Here is a 22585-nt window from a genome sequence, read left to right on the forward strand (position 1 = left end):
ATTTAGGAATTGCCTTCTCCTGTGTCCTTAAGGAGGTGATGTTTGAAAAGTGATTAATTTTATTTTCTCTTGTTATCTTCTTACTTCCTCTTGCTCTGCTTGAAGCACCTTATGTCTGGTCTTTCGGAAGAGACTTATGCTGATCCCATCGTTCTGGAAAGGCATGAGATACACTGGGCAACCTTTGTTAATTAAGTTTTTGCTGTGGAACTATAATTTTATTTCCTGAGAAATTGCATGAGACTAATATAATGAGGAATTAGTTGTTACAGGCATAAGACCTTACTGAAATAGCAAACAAATTACATGATCATCATGGTAAAGTCTTTGAAATGGCCTTTCCTGTTCAAATTCAGGGAGGTGGAAAGTAGTGGAAAGTTATTAGCAGAATAAGCTGTGAGAAGAAAGACAACCAGTTCTGTCATCTATATTATCATATTGTCTAAGTTTCAAATACTTTTGTATTTTGTTTCAAATACTTTTTGTGGGGATGGTTGTTGTACACATGGAACAGAGAACATACTTAATTTAGCCTGTTTGGATCTTCTGCATTTTTGTGAGTACATGCAGGATCATGTAATTATTCTTGTAATTATTCTTAAGCGTATATGTGATATTGGCCTTTCCATCTTCGAGAGATCAAAACTCAGATGCCGTCAAAAACCAAATACTGAGATCTGATTTTAAAAGAATTGTTATGCTGTAATTCTGGTTTGTCCATTGTTTTTTTTTTAAACTCCCCATGCTTATCCCATTATATATGTGTGTGTGACAGTAAGGGTGGCCAACTCCATAATTTTTAAAGTGACTGCAAGTAAAGCCTTTTCATGTTGCAAAAATTCTCACACCCACCTCTACTAACTCCTTCCCAGCAATTAATTCTGCCAGAATGTTTCCCCACATAAATGTGTTCATCCTTCAATAATATCACTGCTGCTTCTGAGAGTTTTTTGTTCTCTCTCTCCCAGAACAGTGGGTGCAGTTGTAACTTTCCACTTCTGCCTCATTTGTTCCTCCTGCCCCAGCAAACACTTCAGGGAAGGAAGATTGAAAGGCAAGGAGCCTTTCTTCCATCCAGCCAATGGAGAGGAAGAAGGGGCAGGAAAGCTCAAGTCTTATCCCTCTTTAAAATGTAAGGAATCTAAGAAGGGCAAATATATGGACAGGGCTTCTGAGCTATATGTACTATTGGATTCTTTGTTTTGTTACACTTGTGGATGATGTCTCTCTTCTTCTTCTGGATAAAAATGTGAACACTGGTACAGAAATTAGGCATTAAATACAATTTACTTAATAGTATATATAGTTTTGGTCTATATCATCCTAGTTAACTGCCTTCTCTTCCACCTAGCTAGTGGCTAGCCCTCTATTCTACGTCTCTCACTTATGATGACTGACTTGTATGACTGACTTATGACAACCATTTATGTTAGCTCCGGTTTTTCACCTTTTGTAGTATTGTAGTACTCCAAAATCTGTCTTGCTCCTAACATTACTCCAGTCACCAGGAGACACCCTTGGGACATTCAGGCCCAGTACCATCCACGTTGCTCTGTGCTCTTCCTCTGCAAGGAAGTCAGACCTAGGTGGTCTCTAGGAGTTTAAGGATGAGGCAAAGTAACAACAGAGGCTGGAGAGTAGAGCAGAGAGGGATTTGTCCTGTGGGGAGGGACACTCAGGGACGCAATGGGCTGGGGAAGCAGACCTGCCTGTATCTGCTTACAAAACTTCAGCTGGTCAATGCTGTTCATGACAGATATGTAACTTCAGTGTGTTTATGTCCAGCACGTTTCCAGTGCCTGCTTCGTTAGAAATACCAAAGTCCTTCAGAACATGGTAAGCTGGGGAAAATGTATGTTATGCTTCTTCCTAATTTTAATGCTGGCATTGACAAAACATCGAGGTATGGTTTCTAAAAAGGAGATTCCACCTCCAGAAAAGGTACTCAGTGAAACAGTCCTGCAGAGCCCTCGCCCGTGGGAGTAATTTCAACGAAATTTCCAAATGTCTCTCCCTCTGGCGCCGGGAGGTGCTGCCACGCACCCTCGCGAAGGTTGCGGCGTCCCCGCTGGGAGCCGGGCAGAGCCGGGGCCGCCGGGAGCGGGCTCGGGAGCGGCTCACGCCGCGCTCTCGCCTCAGCCGCCGGCAGCACCAGTACCTGCGGCGGCCCCGAACCCCGCTGGGGCAGCGAGGGCTCCCAGCCGTACGCAGGCGGGGGCAGGTGGCCCTGCCCCTGGGGCACCTCCAGGCGCCAGGGCGTAGGGGCGCGGGGCAGGCACTGCTCTCACGGCCGCCCGCTCCAGAACCTCCCGCTCCCGCTGCTGCCGCCACCGCCCTCGGGCGCTTGCTCTGGGCGGGCGCCCGCTCCCCGCCCCGGCGAGGAGGAGCGCGCCTCCCGCCCCCTCCTCCGGGGGAGCCGGGCAAGGCATGTGCGTGCGGGTGGCGCCTGCCGGAGGCGCACCAAGCCCCGGGCTGGCTGCGCGGCGGCCGCGGCATCCCGGCGAACCATGCCCATGCCGCTGCCGCCGCCGCGGCTCCTCCTCTCCGCCTCCCGCGCGGGAGCGCGCCCCGCTCCACTCCCCGGCTGCCTCCTGCAGCAGCAGCGGCGGCGGCGGCGGCGGCGCTGAGGGAGTTGCGCGGGCTCTGCCCGATGTGGCAAGAAGCGATCATGATGAGGAGGAGACGCCGCTATCTGCTGGAGCGGGCAGAGCAGGCGGGCGGCGGCTACGGGGCGAGCGCCGAGCAGTCCCGCTCCCGGGACTGGCTCTACGAGTCCTACTACTGCATGAGCCAGCAGCACCCGCTCATCGTCTTCTTGCTCCTCATCGTGATGGGCGCCTGCCTGGCCCTGCTGGTCGTCTTCTTCGCCTCCGGGCTGGTAAGAAACACCTTCCCAGTCTGGGACCGCGCCGTCCCCGGGTATCCCCGCTGCCGCTATCCGGCATCCCCTCTCCCGCTGGCATCCGCGCACCCGGCGCCCTCCGCCGAGCCAAGCTGAACCGAGCCGGGCGGGGCGGAACGGGACGGGACGGGGCGGGTGAGAGCCGGTGCTGGAGCTCCGGCGGCGGAAAGTTGGTGGCGGGAGGCGCTGAGGTGGCGGCGGGGGCCGGGGAACCCCCGCCCAAACTTTGCTGCCTGATGTTGGAAGCGACGCTGGAGCAGCGGCCGCGCGGCTGATGGAGCGAAAACTGAGACAACAAGCGCATCGAGTTTAATTCACTTAATTCCTTGGCTCCGCTCTCTTCCAGCTAGCGGCTTGGCCGTGGTGCCTTTGTAGTGGCGGGTTTAAATCGCCGCCCAAAGGTGTAGTCGGTACCCGTATCTAAAATAATGTTTTTAGGGCAAGTAAGAAGGGGCCGTGCCCTCCTTATACACTTTCCCCCCCACACCCTCTTCTCCGATACCATTTTCTAGCGTTTGACCCATTTTCTCGAGGAAGCTTTTGGGACAGCGCAGCAGTCGTTTTTAAGGAAGGTGAAGTTTGGTCGGTCGGATCCCTTTTCTACATGACCAGTGCGGGGCTTCCAGCTTTTGGGAGGAAAAATATGTCACAGAGGCAGATGACAGTCAGTATTATGCTGTCTCCCCCAGAAGTCGATGACATTTGCCCTTGCGTTGAACGCGAAGGAAAAGCTGCAGAGAGCAGTAAAATTCTTGCTCCTTACAGTTTTCCTGCTGTTAGTGATTAGAGACAGGCTGTTGGTATTACTGTATACTTCTGAAGTGAAGAATAGGATTTGAGTGGTAAAGTCTTTTTTAAAAACAAGTCTTCTAATGGTCTCTTGAAAAGCGTAATGTTTATTGAATTGAGCTAGTGGTCTTTAAAGGAGAGGATGAGTACGTTAGTATAATCCAATGGATTCTCTTCCAGAGGCACTGCAGCTAATGTTTGCTTATAGAGAGAATCCTGCTTTCTTGCTTGACCAAACTTTTGCCTTAAAAACTGCAGGAACTGCTTTCAGGATTAGCTGAACTTCGAGTCCATTGGTGGTTTATTTCCTTTTGCTATTTGTATCAATTGTATTTTGAGCTTTTTTTGTTTCAAGTGCCATTCCTGTTAAGTACAGAACAGTTGTAAAAGGGATAAGGTGAGGACAGTAATGGTGATGCCTCATAATTCAGCTGCTTAATGTCTGTTTCAGTTTTGAAGCTCTGTGTACAAAATACAGGTTTGACCACTTATCTCATTCTGGTATGTTAACTTGAGTGCTTGTCCATCAGGGCTGAAGGGACCAATGGAAGGTGGAAATGAAGTCTGTCAGGCATGTGCTGAGGTGTAATTGGGTGTGGAGACGTACACCATACTCACCTACGGTCAAGGTGGTGGAATTTGGGCTTGGCAGTGTTTAGCACTAAATTTTGTACCTTCAGTTGTGGTATGATCTAAAGATTGGGGTTATTTTGGTAATTCTGTTTCTTGAGGTAAATCATTTACAGTAACAACGGTGGGCATAACACTGGGCTGGGGTCAAAGGACTGCTCAAAGTTATGGAAACAAAACTGTAAGCTGACTGAATCTTGCCAGGCATTCCTACTTCAGAAAGAGTGAATTTTTATAGTTCAGTCTGCATTCAGAATTCCAGACATACCGGAAAAGGAAAAAAATGCTTTTAAAACCTTTTTCCTGAGCCTTTGTCTTCCTGTAGCTAACAACTGGATGGGTGAGTGGAGAAAGAGGTGGGGCTCATCCTTAAAGTTTCCAGTCGACAGATGAAAGTAACTTCAGGCAGAGAGAAAGCTTGCCTATATGAATTTCCAGCCACAGGATGTTGGACAAAATCCTTTGGAGCCCTGCCCAGAGTTTCACCTAAAAGCGCTTTATTATAGTCTAGCTTCTGGTTGCATTTGTGATTAAAATATTGAATTTTAATTGAAAACCACTGAAGGTTTAGATGTGTTTCTCCCACATCTGCATAAAGAATACTCATTTTATGTACCAATGGAATCTTAGTGATATTTTTGTACCTCATGATTTAAAAGGGCCATGCAGTTAGGACTATCTGAGCCACAAAAGGCAGTACCAATATCCTTTTCTTTTATTTTGCACAATTTGTATGTGTGTGATTGTTTTGACGGAAGATTTAATTTTGTAGAGAAGGTGCAATGGAAGTGAAGTGAGATAGTTCTGTGTAGGTCTGTGGTATGCATTTGAAGTTAAAGGAAGTATTAACAGTTGTTTCCTTTAGATTCTGTACAAAGCAATTAAGATTTTACTGCAAATTATTTAAGCCTGTTGTGGAAGTAAAACTCCAAAATGACTAACCATAACACTCAATTTGTATTTCTTGCTTGTACTTCAAAGAACAGCTTAGAACATGGAACGTGGGTTTGGACATTGTTAAGATAGATATTCATGAAGCATGAACCATTTTTATGATCTAGGCTTTTTTAAGAAAACCCAGAAACCAATGGAAGTGAGAGGCTTTCTTCTATTTTAATGTTTTATTTAGTTGTTAAAATATATCACTGTGATGTCTGAGTTCCCCCCCCCCTTTTTTTTTTGTGGCAATGTATTCTTAAGTGTTCCCAAACACAGCCAGCCACACAGGGATGTATTCAACTTACTCAGCTATTTCAACCTGTCAGAATATAAGCTATAACCTTCCTGATTTCAGATGAAAAATTTATTAAAGCTGTTGCAAGATTACAGTAAACAAGATTACTTACAAAGTGTGCCTGGAAATCTGATTACTTTTGTTTCAGACAATGTACCGCTATTATTATCGAGAGAGGTTTCTTAGGAGATTTTGCTTTTGTTTCAGAAAACTATTGTGATTTTGACCTTTGGAATTAAGCATTCTATCTCCTCAAACACTAGATATAAAACTCCCAGATTCTGCTTGAAAGATGACCATTCACAGCTTGTAGTTTTAAATAATGTACTGATAGTATCAACCTTTGAATTTCCTGTGTCAGAGTATCCTCTGTATTTCTCTGTACCTGGCGTGAACTGAAAACTGGCAAAACGAGATCAGTCATCCATGTTTAGCTGCTGTTTTAATCGATAGAGAGTAAATTATTTTTCCAAACCAGTGAAAACCTTCCACCATTTAAAAATGCCAGAGGTCAGCTTCATTTTTTCTCTGACTATTGTATTGTTCTTTCAATATAATATGTAGGACAAACTCATTATTCGCCCCTCTCTCCCTTTTTAGTGCTAACAACTTGTGACCATTTTTAGTGGAATCTAGAATAATTTTGTCTCTGACAAGAGTGTATCTATTATAACTGCAATTCGTAGGAAATTAAAAAAGCGCCATTTTTAGATTCCTAATGCAAGATATAAGTGTAATGGAATTATCTGAAATTGTGATGTTTTGTTTCTTACATGGTTAAACAAAGCTCAGACTGAAGACAGGGTAGATGTCCAAATTGTACAGTTTATTGGAAGGCCATAACTTTCCTTTATCCATTTATTTTTCTAGACATAAAAAGTGCCCAGTACATAGATACAGGCTGCAATAAAAATCTACAGTTCAGGGATATCAGAATCTTTTAGCACTTGTGGGGTAAGTGGGAGAAGATCTAAGTCTGTCAAGATGTCCTTTCTGTCCCTTTTCCCAAAACTCAAGGTTCACCAACCTGCTACCAGATACATGTGTATGCCCATGCCTCTTGCTCAAAACCTGTAAGCCTCCTATGTGGTGTTTAATGTTAGTCTGCAGCCCTTATCTCCTTATCTCCCTCACAAATTCTTGCTGCTACATGTGACCTTGTAAAGCTCTTAAGATGTAGTTGTTGATGTGTTGATGCTGGTATGTAGATGCATGCTTCTTGATGATATCATTATCCAAGTGGAGCATGTGTTGAGTGAAAAGTGTTTCTGCAGTGTGGCATTCTACTGCCTTCCCTCTTCTAAAGCACCTGAGATGGCTTTGGGTTAGCTGCCTGATGTGGAGCAGAGGTATTAGTTACCCCCTCAACCACTTCTTTGAAGTTCCTAAAAAGCTCACGATCATGCTGGTAGGCTCAGTTATGGTTCCTGAACCTTTTTACTGATTCATAAATTCAAGAAACTAAAGATAGACTGCACAGCTGCTTCACTGACATGCCCAAATACCTTCTGTAGCAAAAAGAGGAGTTAACTAGCGAGGTGTACCTCTGACATGACAAATGTACATTTTACAGGAATTGGTTTTCTGGCATCAGACTGACTGAATTTACTTTCAGCTGATCTGCATGGAAGAAGAGGTAGCTGCCTCATTCTGAAGAAGTACGTGAAAACTTTTTAGCTGCCAACTTGGCTGGCGGGGAACTGTCTGTGCAAAGAGAACAGGAGCAGGAGAGTCCTCTAAGCCTTCTGGGGCTTGAACTGCATGTGCCATTTCTTTGGGCCCTTAGTCAGAAGGACAGCAAATCTTCTTTCCCTCAAATTGGTGTTACTCCTAAAATAAATCCTTGCTGTTTCTGGTAAAAATTTGACATCAGCCAAGCCTTTCCAGATTTCCGGGATCATAATCTCATTCTGAAATAAAGGGAGAAAAGTCTTCCATGTGGAAAAAGTAGCTTTAGAAGACGTTTCATCATTCTCATTGCAGTGTTTCAAGTGATAAGGTGTCTGTATAAGAGCATCTGATATATACCTCTGATATATATATCTGATATATATCGATATATTACCTCTGGTAATGTTCTCATAGCCTTGGGTCTGAAAAATTCATCCGTCCACAGCAAAAGGTCACCACACTGACGATGTGATTTTATATCTGTATTCATGAGATGCTCTGCTAAAACCTAATTGCATAGAATAATATAGCCATAATGTAAGATCATTTGTACTCTCAATTTTAGGAAATCTTTGAGATCATCTCTGTGTAAATTACAGCTTTTTTTGGTTTAGGAGCCAACTGTTTTCCTAAAGTCCAAGAATACCCAAGGTCTGAAAGCGTTCCTTGGAATCCTCGTAGAGTGAAAATAAGCCAAAGCATCTGCTGTGCTGCTTTCAAACTTCAGTATATCCATTCCCTCAAGAAGAGAGCTAAGCCACAGGAAAGGTAATGAAGTAGGAAAATCCTTACTAATTGGAGGACAAGCAGAGGTTGTTTGCATGCTTGATGCTTTGGTTGTTGTGCCCAGGAGGTACCTACCTCTTCTTAAACTCATTCTGCCAGATTATTGCGACTACCAAGATGAGAAAGAATTCAAAATAAACACCAGCGTATTTACAATGCCTTTTCATAATGTCAGTTATAATTGAGTGTACAGTTCTGCTTTCAAGTCCCCTATTAAAATGTTGTGTGAGGAAATCTCATGTTTCTAATTCTTTTTTCTTGTCTCCAGGCACCATATTGCAATATATTCTTCTAGCTATAGTTTCTAGTTTTTTGATACACTCTTAGGATATTGCTATCCCTGCTCAGTGTTCCTTCCAGTAATATCTTTGGTTCTCTGAGAGTGACTTTTGTAAGCCAGTATTACCTCTTTAGTCAGGCCGGAAAGGTTGCTGTATCTTCCTGTCTGAAGCAGAAATTGCCTAGCTTTCTGTCTGGTTTCATTCCTCAGTACTACATCAGTCTGGGCTACTTCTTCTTTCTTCATTCACTAATGACACTCCCAGTACATCTGTGGTTACTTTTAATACTGCTAAGAGCTTGTCTCATTTGCCAGTCCCTAACAAGCCTGGAAACAGAGAGCTGTCAAGTTAATGAGGTGCTAGTGGCAACCTCACTTTGCATACCTCTGTTTAATCCTTCATATTGAATAACCTGAATGTTGAATAAGAATTGGATAAAACCACGGGTATGGCTATGCTGGAAAAATACTTTGCCTTGAATTGTAATTGTAGTCTTAATAAATTAAAGTTTTAAAATAAAGTTTTATGAATACCCTGGCAATGGAAAACTTATTTAATGTCACAAATTGTGACTCAAAGTGGTGGATCCACAACTCCTAATCATTACTGCAGCTGACAGAAATGATAAATAACATACTTACTAGAGCTGTTGTTTACTGCGGTACAATGGGAATAAGACAGGTAATGGATTGGGCTACGATTGTCTGCTGCCTTTATCAGCATCAAGCCAGGTGTGTGGATTCACAAATCACGTGTTGGCAACTTCATAGTGGATCTGCCATGGACCTATGAATACCTGTCTGCTTATCTCCCTTAACTTTTTTTTAATTGTTTTCAAGTTCCTTGTTGTGAACAAATATATCTGACCCATTTGTGGGGATCTTAAAACTTATATAAAAATGGTGAATAGGTTTCTTTGAGCCTTCAAAAGGTCTTCTAGATTAAGAACATTGACCAGAGATCACAGTCCCTACATTTATGCTGTACTTAAGAAAACTTCTCCTTTTTATAATGGTAGCAGTCACTGGAATCTTCCAGACTGCACCATGTGTCACTCCAAGCTGATGGTGGCATGGACACTTAACACAGATAGATCTCTTGAGCAGCTGGGTGTGCAGGCATCACAGGAACAAAGTGGAACACCTGTAGTGTTTCATCCTGTGCCTGCATCTCAAGTCATAGCCAAGCTTTGATCCCAAACAATTATGTGCTACCATAGTGGCTTCTGCATATATCAAAAAGAATTGAGACAGCTCAAGCCATATTGATTTGTGATGATGATAAGATGGCAACAGGTTAAATTTCTGTTTTGGGGGATTCAGACCCCAGAATAAGTGAATTAACACAGTTCCACCCCTTTTCACTGACTTTTTTTTTTTATTTGAGCATCAGTCCTGATCCTACTGGGAAAAAAATAAACAAAACAAAACCAAATCCGAAACTCAGCTCCATGCATTTCTTCTCCAGATCTTTTATTTTTGTGTTTTGAGTAAGCAACCTGCAGACACAACCTTACTCAGATGATGCTGAAAATTGAAGGGCCTGTTGCACCATCTGTGCAGAGGAGTGTGAGGCTGTCTCTACACTTATCCTCCCAGTTGTCTGTTTCTCCAGCTTATATAGAAACGTTATCTTTTGTCTCTAAACAGAACTCTTTTTCTCAGTGGTGCCTGGATTATATAAAATCCCCTTGCTGTTTCTAGTGTGAACATGTTCCAGACTTGTGTCTGGGAGAGGCGGAGGAAAAAGCACCCATCATGACTGGCCTCTCAGCCTTGCTCTCAGACCTGCTAGTCTGAGCATCCGCTTCTTCCACCATCCATGGTTCTAGTTTTGAAGTTTTTCTTGCCTGGAAGATGTGCTCCAAAGTGCAGGAACAATGGCTTCTGGTTGCATACACCAGAGAGCAGCTGGGGTAAGAGGTCCTCTGCCCTGTATATGTTTCCCATATAGCTTCAGGTGCAACTAGTCTGGAGTTTTATCATTGGATAGTCCCTTGAGATCCTATGTAGACTGATAGCTTTTCAGATCTGCTCACTAGTGTTCACAAAAGTAGCTAGAACTTGCTTTTCTCCACCTGCCTCCTCACAGCTAACTGTGTGCTGTGGGACCTTTTAAAGACCCTAAATGCTTTGGCATGCCCAGTGAACATGCTCACTTATTGGATAAGTGGGATTGCTGTCCTCCCATTCCAGGTAAAATCTCCGCATCCATGTATCCAATTTGCTAGTACTTTGGTCAGTCCTGCAAGAAAGTCCTAGGAAGACTAGGTTGCCCCCAGCTCCTTTTCCAGCAAGACTGAATTCAGGCTGAGGACTCAAGACACCTTATTTCTTCTGAGAGTGGTGTTAGGAAAACAGATGCTCTTTGAACTTGACTCAGCACCTGCTTGCTAGTGCTCCTACTCTTAGAGAATCATAGAATTATTTAGGTTGGAAAGGACCCTTAAAATCATCAAATCCAACCATTAACCCAGCACTGCCAAATCCACCACTAAACCATGTCCCCAAGTGCCATATCTACATGTGTTTTAAATACTTCTGGGGATGGGGACTCCACTTTCCTGGGCAGCCTGCTCACCCTTTTGCTGAAGAGATTTTCCCTAATATCCAGTCTAAACGTCCCCTGGAGCAACTTGAGGCCATTTTCTCTTATTGCTTGTTATTTGGTGAAAGAGACCAGGACCCATCTCACTACAACCTTTTCAGGTAGTGTAGAAAGTGGTAAGGTCTCCACTGAACTTCTGTTTCTCCAGACTACACAACCTTAGTTCCCTCAACTGTTCCTCCTAAGTCCTGTTGCTTTATGTACCCTGGCAGGTGGATAGATTCTGTTTCTTTGGTGCAGGCACTGTGGTGGTCCTTTGTAGTAGCACAGTGGTCTGAGAACAGTCTACTCTGGTCAAGACCCAGGAAGTGGTAGGTTGTCCAGACCAGTAGCTGGTTCTGTGATCTCCACTAGCACCCTGCTAGCTTGTACCAGAAAATGGCCACAGACTCTCACTGGAGCTTGTTTCCTGCTCCAGCGAGTCCTGGCAATTTCCAAACCAGACTGATAGCTGGTGGGATTTTAAAAAGTTTCTTCAAGTGATGATGTCTGTTTAAGACTGAAACAATTTACCAGATTGATTTTGTTTTCTTTGATTTTAATATTTTCTTACCTGTGCCCTAATGAAATGAGGTAACAGCATTGGTTAAATAAGCCCTCAGCTAACACAAAATAGGAATGCCTCGATTTGCACAGTCAGTTTTGCTCTATTTCCTATGAATATGTCTGAAGTTTTGTTCCTGAGATGTTCTTTGGCACAGTTGTGTTTCAAAAGTAAGTTAACCTGTTTGTGACCTTTATATGAAATTTTATCATTATAGAAATAATACCCATTGCAGAATGTGGTCCCGATCCCAGGGTCAAAAATGAAATAAGAAATCTCTTTGGTTTGAAGTTAGTTGAACTGAGAGACATATGAGACTGTGGAAAGTGTCCTTAGGGGAGTAAACTTCAAGAATATTTTTGTGATAATAACTGTTTTCCGTATGTAATTGCAAAACCTTAGGAGACACTTGAAAAGTAATTACACAATGACAGTAGTGACTTTTCAATATTAAAACTATTTTTCATGCTACTCTATTATGCTGATATGTTAAATCTGAGGATTATTCTTGCAAAGTGTGTTTCTAAGAGACCCATTAGAGAAAGAAGCCTAAGTGTACCTTTTTCTTCATTAAACAGACCTTTAAAATGAACCTTATGTGCTGAAACTCATGTCCTCCCTGGTTCAAATTTTGTGATCTTTACTTTTAAGCAAGATCTATCTTGACATTTGTTCTTGATTACAAGTTACTATGTCAGGAGTAAAGTGGTGAGGGAAGGCTGAGATATGTGACTGTCGGTATTAAATAGCTCAAAGAACTGAATGAGTACTTCTGAATTCCATGAATCTGAACGGGTATTTCAGAATTCCATGGATCTCTATGGGTACAAGGAAGTCCAGAATTTCACTTCTAATACATGTTACGGTGCAGTTAACCTGAAAAACATGTCTTTGAGTCTTGTGAAGTAATGTATTATCCTCAGTGTTTAACTGATGGAGCTCTTTCAACAATGACATATTTTGAATATGTTTAACTGCAAAACATATGTTTTCATAAGTGTTTTACTCATCTTCATGTAATGGGGTTTGCATAAATAGTAGTTGCATTTATTGGAGAGTTTCTTTAAGATTTCTTTAAGGTTAGAAGGAAGGATTTTGAGAACAAGCTAAACTAAGTTATTAAGCCATATTTTTTGGGGAATTCAGAACCAATACATGTAGTATAAAGCACACAAGAAAAATTTGTTGATCACTATATTTACATTAAAATAATTAACTTATATGAGTAGCTGCTAATTAGCTCTGGAGGCTGAAATAATTAGTTAATCAAAGTACAAACTTTGCTTGCTTCTTCCCTCTTCAGAACAGGACACATCAGGGAGCCGAATGTAATTAACTGTCATTGCTCTCTAGGACATGGCTTTTCTCTGTGCTGCCAGCTACTGCCACTGGGTAGGACAATTTTTGAAGTACACCCAGCTGAATGTTGTAGTCATTAGTTACCCTAGTAACTGAGTTTGGACTGTCTCATTTTTCATAGGCTGTTAAGTGTTTTAAAATAAAACTGTCGATAATTGCCAGCCTAAAGAAGATTGAGATGCTGCTGGATGACTGAAAACACATGACAGTCCCATCTGTTCCTAACCCTCTGTGGGCCCTCTGAACCCAAGCTTGTTAAATACATAGTTGTATGCTCTGACAGATTTATATGACATATGGCTAACAAGACGAGAAGGTACAAATCGATGGAAAATAAACCAAGAGAGAGAAACTGCTGATATGGCAAATAAGGGTATATAAAGAAACTGCTCGCTGTTCAAGCTGAGACATGGTGTTTGCACAGACATATTTATGTATATTAAAAGATAAAAGCACCACATTCTGATTCTGCTAATTATGTTTTGGCAGGGATAGGTTTCTATCCTGTGTTCTGTGGCATATGATACAGTAGGAATGGTCACAGGCTCATGGGGTTTCGGCTGCATATTTTCATGCAGACAGCTCCAGTGGAGGTTGTTCCTGTAGGTCTGAGATGGATACTACCTTTAAACATCAAAAGATCTGTATCAAAGCACAGTTGTGCCCACTCCATGCAGAGAAAGAGCAACCTTAAAACCAAATGTTTACTCCTTCAGTATCTAGCCACTGTATTGCAGCTTTGACTATCCTCAGAAACCCATCTTTCTAGTTCTTTTACATTCATGTTTGGAAGTGGTGATTGGAATTCTTATGGTGTTCATCATGCACTGAGGGTGGCATTGTGATGTTCTCTCTTGTTTTATTCTTTCCTATGTTCTGCATTTTGGATTATTTTTTGACTGCTAGTGAGCACCAACGTGATGTTTTTATGGTCTCTACCTATGATAAACACCAAATATCTCTGTTTCTAAGTGTTAATACCAGTAGCCTGTTGTCATGTGTATAAAATTTGGATTGCTTTCTTGGAGCTACATCCCTTCAAATACATCTCAGCTGAAATTCATCTACCATTTTCTGTGCTCCATAGTAACTATTAGGAGATCCTATTGTGTTTCTTCAAAGTTGGCCCCTCATCTTCATCAGATTGCTATCCAACTCTTTTTCCCAAGTTGTTTATGGATATGCCAAACAACATACACCCTAGGACTCCTGAGGACTTTGGTTACCTTTGTTTTTAATAAATTTTGCCAGGATAGATGCCAGACTTGCTGGTACTTCCCTTAGTCCTTTGAGACGGATCCCAGGAGAGACTCATGACACATCACATTCCATCTTTGTACACTGGGGAAACTTTCGGTGGAGGTTACATCTTACTACAGCTTAGCTCTTTCTCCTTGAGGCTTGTTGGCTTTTTCTGGTGAAACCCTGTCTGCCTGTGGTAAATTTTTTTTTTCATTTAATGTTGCTGCTTTTGTCTGTAATGCCTTGTACCAGTGCTCCAATTTGAGGCAAATCTTCCAGTGTGTTCTGCTGTATAGATTATTTTGGAGTGAGAATTATCCCACACTGAACACAGATACAAAAAAAACCCCAGCCAAACCCTTTCTGCTACAGTCTGCTCTTCTCTAACTGTTCTTTTTAATACCTGCATCATCTGTTTGCTTAGAAGTCCTTTAGCAGGCTGCCAGCTCCTAATTATATTTCAAAAAGAATTTACCACTTATTTTATACTCCTAAAAATAATTTCTCAAGCAAGCTCTTTTCTTGGCCTGCATTATTGAGTCTGTATATTAATAATGATAAATGTTATGATCCTTTTTTATTATACCCTTCCAAGTTTGGTTTTTTTATGTGTGTGTGGTTTTGTTGTTGTTTGGTGGGTTTGGGGGTTTGTTTTGGGTTCTTTTGGCTTTTTTTTCTATTAAAGATAATTTTTAGAACCTTTCCTACTTGGCCATTCAGGCATTCTGGTTGTTGTTTGGTCTTTCTGAAGTAATTTTGGGGAATTCATTAGCTGTTGGCCTGTGCCTTTGAGTTTTATAGTGTCTTCAGGTCACCTACAAAGATTTTAATCCGTAAGCTTATAGCTCCCCCTTTCAATTTTAGTGTTTGAGTTTTGTTTTTCATTTGTTTGCTAACAAGCTTTGCCATTGTTATAAAGCAGCTCCTCAATAGCAATATTTGTGAACAATGTTCTTTCCACTTCTTGAGATCAGATTGAGTGTTTTTTGTTTCCTCATCTGGGTGTTTTTTGTTTGTCTGGTGTACTTGTTTGTTTTGTTTTTCTGCAGCACATGAGACACACAGTCATCTCAACTTCCATCTGTTGTTGTAATCCACAGCAAATCTGTCTGGATGTACTAAATTATCCCTTGACCTCTTGTGTTTCTTCTTTGACAGCCTTTCTTATATCTGCATTTCATAGAATCTCAAATAGTTTCAGTCGTGGTTGGATGACCAGTCCTCTAAGTAGTTTATTTTTATGAGCCTGTGCTGTTCAGTCTCTTTTTTTTTATTCATAGCCACTTGTTACTATTTGTTAATTCATCTATACTGTTAATACAGACCTTTCTTCAGTCCCTGCTGAAGTGTATGCCTTTCAATCTTTCCTACTTTTTCACTATTCTGATGATGGTCTTTTTTCCACTAAGTTTTCAGTAAGACTATTGTGTAAATAATGCTTTAACAATGGGCATTGTAGTTCTTCCATCTCGCTTCCTAGGCTTATAGGGGAGAGTACTTTCACATGGGTGCTTTATTTCTCTGAAAAACTTCAAAAAGAGAGTCTGTCTGTTCTGTCTTTGCTGTTTCCTTCTTGCTTGAGTTTAATCAACTTCTGTCCTTTCATTTAATTGAGACTTTCAGGTCTCTTTGACATTACTGCTCTCTTAAACCATGTACTGTGTTTCTGTAACCTCTTCAGTTTGAATGTTTTCCTCTGACCTTGAAGGCCAGCAAATTCATTCTTTCTAGTTAGATTAAGCTCAGCTAACTTCTAGAGGCTCCCTCCCTATTCCCCAAGTTTCCCTGTTTCTTGATTTCCTTTTGAACACATTTTCTTAGCTGCTTATTAAACTTCTGCTTATCAACCAGTCTTGTTTCGAGAGCATTTCTGGGAATGCTACCATAGTTCTCTGCTTCTTCACTAGCACCAAATATTTTGCCTCCAGAACTTTTCTTCAACTTCCTCATGTTACTGTTATTTGCAGAATAGCCATGGCCTTTGACTCAGCACCTCCAAGGAACCTTTCCAAACCTCTGTGAGGTCTGATTTTTTTGCGTAAACAGAGAAGTCTGTGATCTCTGGTATGTGGAGACTTGTGTGTTCCTGATAATCATTGTTACAACAACTGACACAGGTGAGGTTCACATCCTAGCTTGTCAGGAAAACTTGGAAAAAAATGGATACAATTGTTTTCTACTGAGTAAATTAGAAGATGAATAATATCTATATGTAGCTGTACTCAATAAAAAAAAGTCCACCAGCAAAAAATGCTTGGCTCTGTAGTCAAGCATATAGGTGGTCAGAAGGGTGCTCATAAGACCTACATGGTTAGTCACTATATTATCACTATTAGTCCCATGTGCTAATGAGGACAGATCGTCTAAAGTCAAGAACTGTTCCTGTTGGATTTCAGCAGAATTACACACTTCTCATAGGGGGAGGATTTTACAGCACCACATTGTTCATGGCTTTCAAGTTTGGGGGAAGGTCCAGGTGGCCAGAATGTCATCTGAAGGATTTGGATGAAATCTTCCTGCTCCGATAATGTTCCCAGTACCAAACAAATATGAAATGGTGTAGGATATGGCCATGAATGCAGAACTGTTTCTTATGGTTACAGGCAACATCACACAGCAGCTTAGCAGTTAGAATTACCTGATCTGCGTGATGTGCAAATGACTGGATTGATTGCGTATAGTGAGGAGTCAGACATCACTGCTAACAATTGTAGACTGCACATCAGACTCATTAATAGACAGAACTGAATTTCTCAAGACAACAGACATCATGAAACAACTGGATTTGAGCCTGATGCTGTTATCATTGATCTACTAAGCCAGACAGGAATGCTGATCAGAGGGGAAAAAAAATTCAGGCATGCAGTTACAGAGGGCCTTTAGTGAAAATCAAAAGCTGCATGACACAAACTTCAGGACACTTGATAAAAGATACGGTTCAGTTAATTTTCTGCTAGTGTCCTTGAACATGATGCACAGGACTCAGTGAAAGATTTAAAAAAAAAAAAAATAGAAGAAACACGGTGCCTTCTAACCAGGCACCTAAGCAAGGAAAAACAAGCAAAGTTTTATATTATGAAAGATAATGGGAGCATAAAAGGCAGAGGAGTTTTTCTAAGTTGTGGATCCAGAACATACAATGTGGACCTGGAAATAGCTTTCTGGCCTTAAAGACACTGAATCATTTCTGAAGTGAAGATGGACTAATACTGATGGAATTGATGGAAAAGAAATCTGAGATTGCTAGCCAAAACTTTCAGTTGTTGTCCTAATGATGAAGTCCTAGATGAAACTGTACAGCTACTTGACCAGGAGCAGGGTGTGGCACCTCCTAATAAAATGGAGATTTTTCCAGCTGTCTAGCAAATGGCACACACTGCAGTCAGCAGTTAGCCAGAAGACTTTCGCAGCTTTTGTAGGGAACTAGTTCTTCAGGTGTTAGAGAATTTAAATGCTGTCCAGTTTTAAAAGAGAGAGTGATTTTCTTTTCTGAAAATCTTTGTCTCACTCCTGGAAAAGGCCTACAGGAAAAATGAACAATTTTTGCTACAAAGGTAACTCAACAGATTCTTTCAGTCTGTAACTTGACGATTCTTTCCTGGTTAAAGGAAAGACATTGTTGTATTTTGATTGAGAGGCCAGTAAGCTAGTAATCCTTGAGCCCTGTAACTTTTTTTTTAACACTCACATTTTTAAAGTATTGAAGATTGAAATTAAAGATAGTGAATATTGAAATTGAGAATTGAATAGATGTATGAAATAAAATATTAAATCAATGTCTGAAGAACATTACTCCCTTGGTTTTATATTTACATTTGGAAAGTGTTCACTGATCTCAGCAAAAGTGATTTTAGTAGGAATTTAATGTATTAATGGTTTGAGTTAATCAAAGTGTATGATATTTTAGATCCCAGCAGGACTTTTCTGTATATAGTCTGCTGTATAATTCACTAGATGAAAAGAATAAGGAAACAAGTATCAAAAGAATAAAGGACCACGTTTAAAGATTTATGCTAAAATGGTCTTTTAACTTCTTAGGTTGTTAATTTTTATAGATTCTTCATCTGACTATGTTTACATATGTAACAGTGAAGTGCTCTGCAGCAGCTTTGCTGTTTAAAATTAAAACTGAGGGCATGACATTATCTGAAAAGAACAGGATGTAGAATGAGAAAAGGTTGTGGGTTTTGGAAGATGAGTGAAAGTGACTCTTCAGATTTTAGTGGTGATAATAAGATTATCACACTTTGGAAGAATTTGTTGGGGGTTGGAAAAATTTCTAACAGTAGACTTTTAATTTCTTCAGTAATTAAAAGACAGCAAGATAGAAAACACTCAGGAAGACAGAGCTGTCAGGTAAGATCCATGTTATTGCAGGCTTAGCCATTATGTTCACAAGTGTCATGCTGATATTTTAATTCCATTACCTCTGGTGTATTTTAATTTCAGAAACTAGCAAAAAAAAAAAGTGTTTGGGTTTGATTTTTTTTCATTCTTCTTCCCAATCTTTGGGAAATGGTTTAAAGTAACAGAACAGTTAGCCTTCAGGATTTGTTTTTGCATATGAGCTTTTTAATCTGCTAAACACACTGATGATTGCAAATATTGATCAGGAAGCTACAAGTTCAAAATGTGTTGCTCTTAAAGTTACAATTCTATAAAGATTAGTTCTGTGAAGTAATAGGAAAATATTGTTAAAAGTAGTTTCCAAAATAAACCTCTTCCTTACAGGGCCTGCTTTTGTTGGCCTAACATTAGCATGTAATTTACAGGCAGGATTGTGAAAATCCCCCTGTACACATTCAGGCTTTCTGTAAAGGATTCAAATTGTAATAAGTTTTAATTTCTCGTATATTTTATAAATTGCCTGATGTGTATACTATTCGGTCTTTAAATTTCAGTTTTACTTCAGAATTTGTACAGTGGATGATGTGATGCAAGCAGCCTGTGACCGCAGAAGCAGGTGGTTCGATGTCAGCCCAGAGAGGTGACATCCCATGGCAGTCAATGTGAGGTGGCATTCACTTACATGTGCTGAGGAGCTGATACATTGTAGTCAATTTTATTTTTTTTTACCTCCATATGTTTAAATCAAAATAAAATGTAAAATTGTGTAGTAGGCAACCTGAGAAGGGGAGAAAGTAGAAGTAAAATTTTAGATTTAGAGATCCAAGTGGCTCAAGGTAAGTGTTGAGATCAGTGTATGCAAGGCAATTGATTAGTTGTTAATTTGGAAGAAACATTTTGATGGGTTGATCTAATTATAGACTACATATAAGAATATGTAGCTGCATGAGCATACATGTGCTCTAAACTGACATCTAAATATTGTTGATTTGTTGTGAAGCCAGATCCTCCCAGAAAGTACAGTAGTTGTAATTGTGCATCTGGATATTCTCGCTAGTATATTTATAGCATGATTGTTATGACTGAAATGATTTTGCCATCTTTTAAATATGTGGTTTTCCACAGTCTTGGCTTCCTTCAGGAGCTTGTGGTTTCCTTCAGTGCTGTGACCTGGCTGTGTGACAGATGGTACAAGGAAGTTAATGTTGTCCTGTTGCCTGTGAGGGGTATCATTTCTCTTGCAACAAGAGTTTTGCCATCCCACCTGAAGTGCAGAAGTCAAAAGTCAAAGTTAAAAGCTTTTGCTGTCATCTGGGCTGACATTGTTTGCAACATTACTAAATCAATTGACCCTAAGATTAGCTCGGTTGATTAGAGCATGGTGCTATTTGGTGATCCTTGTGATCCCTTCCAACTCAGAATATTCTATGATTCTATGATTCCCTGATTCTATAATGACACCAAGTTTGTGGGTTCAATCCCCATATGGACCATTTAGTTAAGAGTTGGACTTGTTGATCCTTGTGGTTCCCTTCCAACTCAGAATATTCTGTGAAAATTAACTGAAACAAATTTCAGAGATGAAAATGATCAAAAATCACAAAATTCAGATACATAAATCAGTAGTTCTTACTACTACTAGATAGGTTTTGTATTTTTTCTCTTACTATGCAAGATTGCATGTACCTTACTCCATGCAGCTCTATACTCTTATGAACACTTATCTCTATGCCTAATTTTAAGACCATAATTCTGTTTTCAGTGCAACTACCCAAATGCTTAAAAACCTTCATGTGCGTATTTAATATATGGAAGCTTAGTGTTTGCATTTCAAAGTTAGCACTATAACTTTCAGTTTCTCAGCTCTCTTTTTGCTTATATCCTGATCATCAGTGTTGCAGTAATAACTGCCTGAATGTGTGACTTTGTGAGTTCAGGTTGAAAGATGAGCTGACTTTTGTCGGGCAGAGTAGGGTATATGAAAGATCATCTACAGACTGCAGAGGCAGATGTGGGTTTTCTCTGTGGTGTTTCCCTTGTTTTGAACCTGTCAGGGCAGTGGCTGCTCCTGGGCTGGAGCTGACCTGGTGCAGCAGATGTGTGTCACAGTGTGCAGTGTACACATGTAGGCAGAGCCACGAGGAAAACAAAGAAATTGGAAGAGAGGAGGGGGACAGATTCTTACAACATCTCTTGATATTGTCGTAAAACTTAATAGATAAGAGGGAAAAAAATCCCAAGAAAAATACTGACAGCATTTGTAAATTTCTGTAAATTTATTAATTTCTTTGTAAATTTTTAGTTTTGATCTAGTTGGAGCAAGTCTTAGACACATAAGAAAGGAAAAAAGCTACATTAAAATACTTTTAAGTAAAATGTGCAATATTTAAGTTGAAAACTCATCAATAAACAAGATATATCAGGGCACTAAGAAAGCAACTGAGAATTAGGGAAAAAGAGATGTTGTTTCTTTGTGCTTAGATGCCTTACGGATCATCAAATAAGTACTTTCAGATTCTTCTGAAAATTTCAGCAATATGAAAAAAGAATCCAAGGCTTTTCTGCATGAAGTGTGTGGTTAGTGGAGGATTTCGTACTGTTGCAGCAGTAGGGTTTGGTGCTTGATTTTGGAATCCTTGTTGCTGCAAATGAGGCTGTTAGAATTCATAACAGCTGGGGAATGACTAAAGATCCTATGACCAGACTTTTGATATAGTGCTGTTGTTCTTCAACCAGGCATACTTCTGAATGCATGCAGGAATATAAAATCAAATATTTATTCCTTTTTAATGCATCCATAATTAGATAATTTTAAGATGTTAGTGTTTTAATTTCCAAGTAAGTTCTGTAAATAAATTTAAGTATTTATTATTCTGAATCTTACGTCAAGTTATATTCTAGTCCTTGCTCTGGGTGTCGTCGCTGCATTTCCAAGTGAGCAGTTGCTAGGAAAAAATGTATATATGTAATATAGAGTCTGTCCTACCAGACAAATACTTTAAGCAGAAGCAAAACGTGGAGTGGAATGGATTGAGGTTCCATTCCTCTGGCAACTTTAGTTTGGTGAGGATTGGTGAATAAACTACCTGCACTCCAGTGTCCATTACCACCACTCTCTGTAATCCTTCTTATTATCCTCAGATTGCTCCTGGCTGTATCACTGTTTACCGCTGCTGAAACAACAGCCCTGGTTAATAGTGGACTCTATGAGGCTTGATAGTCTCTTGGTGACATCCCTGATAAAAGTCCCCAGTTAGCCTCGTGGCTCTCTAGAGTGCATCAGGTCGGCACATGGGTGCCTGTGTACCTCTCAGAAGAAAGTCACCTACTACTCTCACCCATCGTGTTTTTTAGTTGTGTTCATTTTTACACAGGGAGCAGATGGGGCAGCCTTGTTCATCTCCTGATGTGACGGGTCTTTCATCTTCGGTCTGCAGAGCACTGAAGAGGTTCTGCAAGGGCATTCCAGGCTTCAGGGAAAATTTCTTCCTCCTTTGGGTCCATGCTGTTGCAGGCTTCCATTGTTCTGCATCATCTGCCCCTCTCCCTTCTGTGTGTGTGCACCAGTGGTGCAGTTGTTGGCTAGTTGGCCACGGGCTGCGGGTCCACTGCAGACTGTGCTTGGGGAACTAGCTAGCTAACTCGGCCTCCCTGATGTTGTGCAGCCTTCTCACAGCCCTCTGCAGCTCAAATTAGTAAAAGAAGTAGCATGCAGTATTGTGGTTAATAGTTACAGTAGTAGTTACAGACAGCTTCTTACCGAGAAAGAAATTCTGTTTTGATTGAACTCACTTTTGATATCCAATCATGTCTTTCTGGGATCTCCGTGTACCATAAATTTAGACTACGTTATTGCTGTCTGACCTTTAAACACATTAGTTTTTAACTTCCTTTTCATTTTCCTCTCTTTCCAGGAAGTTGAAGACCATGTGGCATTTTTAATAACTGTTCCAACTGCCCTAGCAATTTTTTTTGCTATATTTATCCTTGTCTGCGTAGAACCTGTATTTAAGAAGCTGCTTCGTGTATTTTCTCTGGTGGTCTGGGTGTGTCTTGTTGCCATGGGATATCTCTTTATGTGTTTTGGAGGAATCATCTGTCCCTGGGACCAGGTAAGACTGTCATTATTACTGATTTTACTTCCATTGGGTAAATTAACAAGAACCATTCTATACAAAAGCATTCACATTCAT

At 40.7% G+C, this 22585-nt stretch overlaps 1 protein-coding gene across 1 annotated transcript in view; it reads left to right on the forward strand.

Moving 5' to 3' along the window:
• The first annotated feature begins 2515 nt into the window (after positions 1-2515).
• ADCY2 (adenylate cyclase 2) overlaps positions 2516-22585 on the forward strand; it is a 211461-nt gene continuing 191391 nt past the window's right edge. Inside the window, exons 1-2 of the mRNA XM_032684184.1 lie at positions 2516-2878; positions 22307-22504. Coding sequence (XP_032540075.1) covers positions 2651-2878; positions 22307-22504 — 426 coding nt within the window. The 5' untranslated portion in view covers positions 2516-2650. The remainder of the gene's footprint in view (positions 2879-22306; positions 22505-22585) is intronic.

This window comes from Chiroxiphia lanceolata, chromosome 1 (assembly GCF_009829145.1).
Source record: "Chiroxiphia lanceolata isolate bChiLan1 chromosome 1, bChiLan1.pri, whole genome shotgun sequence".
NCBI classification, from domain to species: domain Eukaryota; kingdom Metazoa; phylum Chordata; class Aves; order Passeriformes; family Pipridae; genus Chiroxiphia; species Chiroxiphia lanceolata.